This window comes from Callorhinchus milii, unplaced genomic scaffold (assembly GCF_018977255.1).
Source record: "Callorhinchus milii isolate IMCB2004 unplaced genomic scaffold, IMCB_Cmil_1.0 Scaffold7, whole genome shotgun sequence".
Lineage (NCBI taxonomy): Eukaryota > Metazoa > Chordata > Chondrichthyes > Chimaeriformes > Callorhinchidae > Callorhinchus > Callorhinchus milii.
In genome coordinates, this window is record NW_024704748.1 from 19,519,120 (window position 1) to 19,528,851 (window position 9,732).

General features: G+C 35.3%; 1 protein-coding gene across 2 annotated transcripts in view; it reads left to right on the forward strand.

The window, feature by feature from the left end:
- pcgf5b (polycomb group ring finger 5b) overlaps positions 1-9,499 on the forward strand; it is a 31,011-nt gene extending 21,512 nt beyond the window's left edge. Inside the window, exons 6-8 of one of the 2 annotated variants that reach the window (XM_042336999.1) lie at positions 1,629-1,727; positions 3,184-3,285; positions 6,988-9,499. In XM_042336999.1, coding sequence (XP_042192933.1) covers positions 1,629-1,727; positions 3,184-3,285; positions 6,988-7,035 — 249 coding nt within the window. In that variant the 3' untranslated portion in view covers positions 7,036-9,499. The remainder of the gene's footprint in view (positions 1-1,628; positions 1,728-3,183; positions 3,286-6,987) is intronic. The other variant, XM_007896752.2, reaches the window with a different exon arrangement.
- The last annotated feature ends 233 nt before the right edge of the window (positions 9,500-9,732 follow it).

A 9,732-nucleotide genomic window follows, 5' to 3' on the forward strand; every position in this document is an offset into this window, starting at 1 on the left:
TACAATCCTGCAGTCTGTAGCTTATTGTTCACTTGGTGCCATCTATTGGGGGAAATTGCTGAATATTTATCTAATTGTGACATGAAATTGTGTACCATCGTATATGTGGAATAGTTAATTCCTCATTATTAATAAAAAAAGTATGTGGTAGGTAGCATAAGTGTACTAAGATAAAACAGAACATTCTTGGAATAATGGACAGCACTGATTAAAGTATGAAGTGAGGCCAAGTGCTTTAATCATGTTCAAGCTACTCTATTCTGGCAAAAATACACTGGAACATTCATTCTGAGCATCAGTAGATTGATTGATTGTGACATAACTATTGAGCTGTAGCGATTGGATTCATTCTAGAAACCGAGGCTTTTGCTAGGCAGTAATATGTGTTCTTTTTGTCAGTAAGATAACAAAACATAAATATCTAGTCATTAATTGTCAACAGATTACCCTATTCTTGTTGCAAGGCTAGATTGCTATCACTGTAATGTGTATAACAAAGCCATCTTTCCTCTCACATGCACTGAATATATTGCTAATGACTTCAAGTGCATAAAATGACATGTTCTATTGAATACAAGATGCAGGTTAAGTTGGAGTGCAACACAGTTACAAAATCCATGTAACTTCCATAATGCTTCAGCTTTGGCTTCATGGTTCCTGATATCAGAACATCTTCATTTTATTTCAGCCTCTTTTGAACTATCTTAGGAAAAAACTTATGGCTCACTTACAATTATTTATGTGTTAAGCTTTGCTCACTCAAATGCTCACTTGTACACACCACTGATTTTGTATAATTCCAGGGATGTTGTTGGTGTTTAAAGTGGCAACCTTTTAATCAACTATTGTAAACTTTACAGACTGGAAGTAAAATGTGTTGCTTTTCCCTGAGTTAGTATCTTAAATAGAGCAGGCAGTAAAGCAACAGGTGTTTAGCTAGATGTTGAACATTGACCTAAGCTGTAGATTCAGACTCCCCAAACGTGTCTGGTTTAATTTGATCAAGCCCAAGCTCAGTTATTTTCTTATTTGTGGTTTGTTCATTGGATAAATGAAACATTCAAAGCCAGGCAAATTCTTAGCTTCTTGCTCTTTTATTCTGGCAGAAACTGATTGTGCAAATGCTCGATTCTGATTTTTATTTACCATTATAGGGGGCGGTGGATTTCTTTTCTTCATCATAGAATCATAGAATTACACAACACAGAAGGAGGCCATTCGGCCCATCGGGTCTTTGCCGTCTCTTTGAAAAGAGCTATCCAAATCAATTCCATTATCCCTTTCTCTCCCCATAGCCCTGCAAACTTGTCCTCCCCAACTTGTTCTTTCTCCTTTGCTACCTGTGTTGGCTTCAATTTGACATCTGTATTCTGATTTAGAATCATCAAAGTTACGTAGCTGTGTCAGTTCGTGTTTAACATTATTCACATCACCATCAAATGTTTCACTATGATTTTTTTATAATCTAATTAGATTGTTTGCTCTAACTGGATGATTACTGGAACGGCAATCGTGAGAATATATTTACTGTATTTGTGACAAATGTAAGAGCTTACGAGTGGCATGTTAACATTTAGGAGTAGCATTTTGTTTTTTGTTTGGTGCTAAATTTTATTTTCTATCCGCAGGGCTTAATGAAGAAGTTTATCCGCTGTTCGTCTAGAGTAACAGTGGGAACCATAAAGAAATTTCTTAGTTTAAAACTAAAGCTTCCTAGCACTTGTGAGGTGAGAATTACAAGCATTTTAATCATCTGATTCTAATTTTGTTCACTTTTAGTGGTAGGTGCATGTGTGATAACAATCTGCCTCTACGTAGAAAGTGTATTTAGTACAGCTTGTTATTATGGGCTAAGTTACGGATCACAACTGTTTTGCAGTACTGTCAGATCAACGTGCATACTATTAAGTGTTGTATACATTTTTTTATCAGCTATGTATTTTAAGTCCCTCGAGATTGAGCATAGCTTTGAGCTGTCATTGGACTCGATGGTGTTTCTTCATTGAGCGAAGGAGATTCAATGTGAATCGAATGTCTAGCTCAATCACTGTATCTGTCAGTCTACGTCAGGACTGATTTTCAGTAAGTTGATGGCTATATTAAATAGATATGTGATTTTAATGCAATGGTGTTCTTAGAGATGATATTTACGAGTCTCAATATGTTAGATTTATGAAACATACAGTATTATATATTAAAATCCTTTCATTTGTCCCACACTTCTCACAGAAAAGCCATTATTTAGTTGTGTGCATGTGACTAGTTGTGTGGTTGAAGTGTAAACATTTGCTGTTGTCATTTTTTTTGCAAATTAATGTTAAATAATCTGTCAAATATGTTTTCACGTAGAAGATGGCCCTTTAAAAGATCTGTTTCAAAAGTATTCTGACATTGGTTGTTTTTTAACTCTTAAAGTTTGACTAACGCATTGACTAGCCCTACTTTCAAGATTGTTGCTTTAAAAACGCCAAAAGTTGTGTGCAATATAACCAAGCCAAACTTTCTAGGTCAGAGCCTCATTTTACACTTTGCAACCTGTTGGTGGTTCGCATAAAGTGGCTGTTCTGCATGTGCAAATCGGGTCAGTGAGCATTAGCAATGGATTTGAGTGTGGATCCAACGCTGTCCTCACTCATGCACTTCCAGAAGGGAAGACTAATAGCCATTAACAGCATATCACTCACTATTTCTTCCTTCTCTTATTGCCATCCACTTCTTTCCTCTCAGTGATCATAAAGCCATTTAAAATCCCATTTATCCCTGGTACAGTTAATCACAGCACTGATCAGGAATCAAATCCTTCCTGATTTGTAATTTTGCATCACAAGGCATAGAATGGAGATAAATGGTTTTGAATCCATGTTTTTTTAAAAAGTAGAAACTGCTAAATCACTGCTAGAAACAGCAGTTATCATTTAGATGATTTAAAATAATTTGTTATCACACCAATGCATTGCAACTGACAAAAAAATAATTATTTTTAAGAGGATTTGTTTGTTCTGGTCAAGAATGAATATAGGAAAATCTGTCCATGGAGCCAATTTGCTCTTATTGGATTATTTCTAACTGGAGTTGCATAATCTGTTGTCTATTTTTAGGCATTTTTAATAATGAATGACTCATTTATAAATCTAATCTTTGTGTTGGTCATATAGAGTAACTCTTTTGTTTTTCTTTTCAAAGCTTGATGTTCTATGCAATGGGGAAATTATGGGGAAGGACCATACCATGGAATTCATTTATATGACTCGGTGGAGACTCAGAGCTGAAAATGTGAGTGTACATGTGAGTGTATTGTCTCCATGTGCTTTTCCGACACTTAAAAATCAGAATGAAATTTTAAAACTACACCGGGCAGTAATTTTCTTTACAATGTCGTAGGCTGGCTTTACAATGGCTGTTTTATTTTCATTCATCATCATTGAATAAAGGGAGAAGTAGTAGTTGTATCTAATATTGATTCTGCTTTTTTGTCATCTTTAACTTGTGTCGTTAATTATTAGTTGAATTTTGTATGGGCAGATATGATGGAAATCACCATCTTTGATCTATGATGGGAGTATATGATGGGTATTTAGGGTGGGTATCCTGGGAGGATGAGAACAAATGGACCTTCTTCATCAAACTTGTGATTTTGATCCAACAAGAGTAAAGGAATTTAACTCAACTGAGTGAATGTCACATCACCTTTTCTCATAAACAATCATGTAGAATACAGTCCTGTATTCTCACTCCTTCGCTTCGTAGAAGCACCTTTCTCTGTTTCTTCCTGTGCAAAATGGTCATAAATACTTCCCTCTTCTCCAGAAGAAGTGTCTCGAAAGACTAAAATAATGTAAAGTGATCCTTGTTGATGGAATATTTTGCCCATTGTATCTCTATTGTGTTCGAGTTCATCTTTGGAACTGCAACCTAAACTACGAATAGAAAAGAACCAAAGAAACTCTGGAATGAGGGAAATTTGTGCAACCGAGAAAACACGGTTATCAGGTTGGATTGAGGTGGGCTCTGGAAACTTACAAAGAAAGTTTTACTGTCTGATGATGTTTTTCCAGAAGCTAGTGGGGCAGCTGAACTACTGCATGGTGCCAGATCATATGCTAGGAGTCTTCTGTGATAAGGATTCAATCATCATCTTGTTTTCGTAAAGTCATAATATGCATCAGCGGGGTTTTTGAGTGTGGAAACCAATACTGACCTCACTCATGCACTTCCAGAAGGATGAGATAGCAATTAGGAGCATAATCACTCACTATTTCTTCCTCCTCTTGTTGCCATCTCCTTCTTCCTCCTCTTGAAAGATATTGGTGTGCAGATAGAGAGGGAATTAAAGGTGTCAGTACAGGTATATAAGACCACAATAAAAACATCAAATGGAATTTTTGGTTTATATCAGAAGCATAGAATATGAAGCACAGAGCTGATGGATCTTGTACGTGTTCTTGTTAGGTCACAGTTAGAGCATGATGGGAACCCATTTATGAAGAATATAAAAGCAATATGAAAGGTATAAATTTGTCCCGATGATCAGTTATGAAGAGAGCTTTGAAACCTTTTTGGGACTGGCCATGGTTCAAGGCGGGGGATTTTAATCGCAAGTTATTCCTTACTTTCAGTTCAAAAATCCTTTATTTTATGGTAGTTTACTGAGTAATAAAAGTAGCAATTGCACATGTGTCTGAGACACCTAACGCATGTCTAGCTATAGAGTTCAGTAGGATTGGCAGCCCCCTTTTTTAAGTTCTTGTTCTTCTGTCAACACCTAGTTTATATAGATTGTGAGTCAGTGTAATGTTATCCTGTGTTTGTTTTCTACTGTTCAGTGTGTGAAAGACTCTGGAGATGCAGAGTTCTCAAATAGGTTTGTACTGACAGACTCTGGGCATTTATTGTTTGTATTGTAACAAGACAAAAGACTTACGCATCCATCTGTAATTTTCTGTCCAGTTCCTTGTTTGAAATATAGTTAATTATTTCCAGGAAATTGCAAGTTGGTACTCTACAAGCAGTATAGTTCCAATTATTTTAATGGAAAATGTAAATCACGCTCATATGCAGGATTCACTTTACCTTAGCTCCCCTTCAACATCACATTTGGTAAAGAATCGTCAGGTCGATGTGGAGTGCCTTCAACCGTGCCTTCAGCTCCCCTCTCGACTCTCTACCCCCTCCTCGCTCCCTCCCTTCCCTCCCCTCACCCTGACAATTTCCCCCCCGCTTGGGTCCCGACCCAACTGTCCAGCGCCTTGGGACGTCCTCCCAACGTGAAAGGCACTCTATAAATGCAATGTTGTTGTTGTTGTTTTTGTTGAGTGCTCATCTGTATAGTATTAAAATGAGCTGAATATGTCCACCAAGTAGAATCTATGTGATACACCATGATATGGCAAAAACAGAGACATTTAATGTATGATGACGGATATAGTTGTGAGCTAGACTGGACTGGACCAATATTTATAGTTTTAATAGGGGAGGGAAAGATACTATAATATAGCAGCACAATAATATTTTGGGCAGTGTATTATGAGAATAGGCAAGGGTGCAGTTATCCTTTCAGCGCATCAAGCCTGTCCTACAATTATATTAGTTCATGCATGGTAGATCTTTTAATTCCATTTGCCTGCCTTTATGTTTCTGACTTATTTACATCTTCTCCTTGCCGCCATCCCCCCTTATCTTATGGTTCCAAAACTATCCTGTGTAACTAAAGACTTGTGCCTGAAGTAATGTGGGTTTTTATTGCAAAATTCCAAAAGTAGTACCTAAAATGAAGAGAGCTTGCGAGAATAATCTTCTTGCCACTCCATGTTCTCCATGGAGTATCTTTTCTCTTGTCCTTTGGAATAGGTCCACCGTCATTGTGAATTGTGATGCAGATGCTGCCTTATGAAAATGTGTTTTGTGTCTGCAAACTACCATGTAATCACAGCGCTTAATAGGTAGTTAAACAAATTAAGCTGCTAATTATCCTTGTTCAATTACAAAACATTCAAATACAAATCAAAATATTTGTGGGTTTCAATTATAATAATAAAACAAGGAAATAATTGTATGGGTTTGAAAGTGGAAAGGTTATTTTCCTTATCGTATGAATGCAGCTATTTGCAGTTGGTGCTATGGGGAATGCAATTATTAGCTTTGTTCATTCTTGAAAATCACAAGCAAGGCAACATTAATTATTCTGTTCAGAAAAGATTGGGTGCTTCAACTCATTACTTTATAATTAGACAACAAGTGTGCTTAGTGTTTTAATTAAAAATTAGGACATTTTATCAAGTTGTACATTTTATCTATCTTCTGATCTCAATCATTTTTGCCTGCTTGGAGAAGTAACTCCTATGCATATTTTGAAGAGCAAACTATTTATTCTAGCCTTGTCATTTTATGTATATATATATATATAGAATATATACCATGATATGTCAAAAATAGAGACATTTTATGTATGATGACAGATGGATATAGTTGTGAGCTGGACTGGACCAATATTTATAGTTTTAATAGGGGAGGGAAAGAAACTAATATAGCAGCACAATAATATTTTAGGGGGTGTTTTATGAGAATAGGCAAGGGGGAGAGAGAGAGATAAAATGTCTTTCTTTGAGAGGATTATTCTTAACAATAACATTTTCCAACCCATATCTTCCATTTCATCAAAACGTTTCCTTTCTATCTTTACTTGTTGATCCCCATTATACTCGTTATTTCATTTAGAAGAAGAACTTATATTTACATAGTGCCCTTCCTGTTGGATAAGACAAGCTAAGGATTAGAAGGGAGCACTCTTAACAGTATTGGCCTTGCCAAGCAGAATCCTGCAGCTTATATGATCTTGGAGAAGGCATTAGGATCTTCCAGTGATTACAAAACCTCTCCTATCATCAGTTACAAATCTCCACTTAGTCACACAATGACAATGATACCTCCAATTGAATGACAACAACACCTACAGTGTTAATATTAATTTACTTTCTTTTATCTTTTCAGTCTTATCCAATGGTACTGCAGTATCGACCAAGAATTGACTTTGGTTAGGCCAGAGCAGCTGTTATCCACTATGGTGGAAACTGCACTAAAGTTTACCCATCGACAGTTTGCACAATGAATGGATATATTGGACAAGGGACAGGGACAGATTTTTTCCAGAAGAAAAAAACTATTTGTATCTGTCTACCATTTTTCAGATGTGTTTATTTTTCCTAAGAACAAGCCTGATGCCAGTCTGCTGCTGGAGCCGTGAGACATCTGTGTACATCAATGTGATTTGTGTGTTGAATACTGTACTACAAATAATCACCTGTTTACTGTAGTCTGAGTTTATATTTGATGTTCACTGCCCATATGTCAATGACCCGGGGTCCTGAAGTTATTTAACTACTTAAGCATGTTCTACTAGCACATGCATTCACTTTGTTTATGCTAAATTAGTTGACCACAAAGACAATTATTTTAAATTAGAACTCAAATATTTTATATACAGTACCACTAATTCAGTCACAAATAATGCAAATTTCAAATTGAAACTTAGCCACAGATAAAATATTGTTCTATTTGTTTCTCTAGCAGTTAATTATTTAGTTTTACTAACTAAGAAAACACACAAGTGTTAAGACACCTCATACTGACAGATGATTTATTCATAAAATGAAGAGACATAAGCCTTTGAGACAGATAACCCCATTAATTAGAGCATAGTTTCAAGTTAGGTTTAATAAAAATCAATTAAAATAGTGGAAGAATTAGAATTTTTCAATTTGGCCATTCAGATTTTAAATGTTGTGTGTTAGTGCTCAATGTTTTTAATTGTCTATGAAATCTAGATTGTTTGCCCATCTTTAAAACTGAGAGATTCGGGAATGTAAGCTGCTACTTATAAACTATTGTTTTAAACAAGTTGATAATATTGGACATTGGGTAATGAAATGCGAGTGACTAATCCAGCCTCCTTCATTATTTTTGGAATAAAATACAAGGAACAATGGTAAATCCAGCTTTCATGGAGGTAGAATATCTTGCCCTATAGACCTGTATATAAAATTTTAAAAAGACTTTGGAAATGTATCATTAATCAATACTGAATAGGAATATGTATTGTCAGCAAACAATTCACACACAGATTGATTTAGAGGAACGTAAAATGCCTTGCCCTGAAGTTTGAGGCGAGACAAAAATGGTCCAGTATGGTCCAAAATGGTCCAGTAAGCTTCAGGTATGAACTCAGTGACTTCAGTTTCACTGTTAATATGAACTGTAAATCAGTGACATAATGTAGACATTTATATTTCTAGACTAACTAATAAAACAGTGATTTTTGTAGGTGAGCTTGCTAAGATACATTTCCACTGGTGTTTTATCTCTTGGACACTACTTATCAGTGGTGACTACTCCATCAAAATGGTTGTATTGGTTGAAGTATCTGCCTGGCTTTATGGGCAGCCTTGAAAGTATATTGTTTACACCAGTGCATGTTCTTATTTATTATTGCCGTTGTAAAATCAATTGGACCAGTAATTCAAAGAGATTTAAGTTCAGAATATCAACTTTTGCATTATATCATCGATCTTACTAGTAACAATAAAGTCCTTTTACTACTAAATTGTCATGGTTTAACAAATAGGGATTAGTTGGCAATTTATTTTAGTATAATATATATAAGTGGACCTAAGGAAGCATCATGTAATGTAATAAATGTTGCATCTGTCTATTCTGTTGTTGACATGTTGCGATCTATACAATCTTATCAATTGCAGTAATTAACAATCTTAGTAATGTTAACTCCTAAGGTTTTGTTGTAACTTGTTAACAACATTGTAATATCAATTAAGTGGTCATTAGTGATGTTACAAGCTTTATCTCACCTTGGAATAGCATTTCTTCAACTTTGCAGTTATCTTTCCACAGAACTTCAATGCACTGTGAAATGCTGTGCTGAAAATCTCCATTTAAAATATTATTGTGGTTGTAAAATTCTCAATGAATTGTTAAAATTAAAAGACGTGATCAGGCGCTAGAAGGCGCTATATCAAATGCAAGGATTATTAAATTGAGTAATCAACTTTGAGGCCATTTTAGTAATCAATTCCTGCTACTAAAAGTGTAAATATTTTTGTAAACAAAAGCAATTGTGAATGTTTGCAATACTGATGTTAATAGTATTTTATGTTTTGCAAAAAAAAACTGTTCAGAGAAACAGTTCTATTTTTAATATGTATTTGCTGCAGAATTGCATTCCTCTTTAACCATATTCAGGTTTTAGTGAATGTTCTGTAAATATGCAGTCACACTGGGCTGAAAAATGAATACTGTGTCTGAAAATTGTATCAATTGAAGCACAATTCACCCACTGTCTTGTAGTGATTTGCTAATTAAAAAAGCAATAAAATGTACTAGTTATGAAAATGCTGTTGTAAAGGCTAAAGTCACAGTCCTGTCAGTGAACCGTTGTGAATCTGGACTGACTATCTTGTCCATTGTCATTAAATCCAGTGAGTTAAAAACAGAAGAGTTTACAGTGCTTTTTTAATTCAGATTTGGGCATTGAACCGTAAATCGAAACAAGTTCTTATGAACATTACTATTCCGGCCAGTTTTGGAATATTAAGTTAAATTTGAAGCAATCTACCTTCAAAAGAATATTAATGTGTTCGGTGAAGCCAGAGAAAAACAACAAAGATGATATCAAGAGTCTGAGCTCTATTTTAGAGGTAAGATTCATAGCTGGGCATGTTTTCA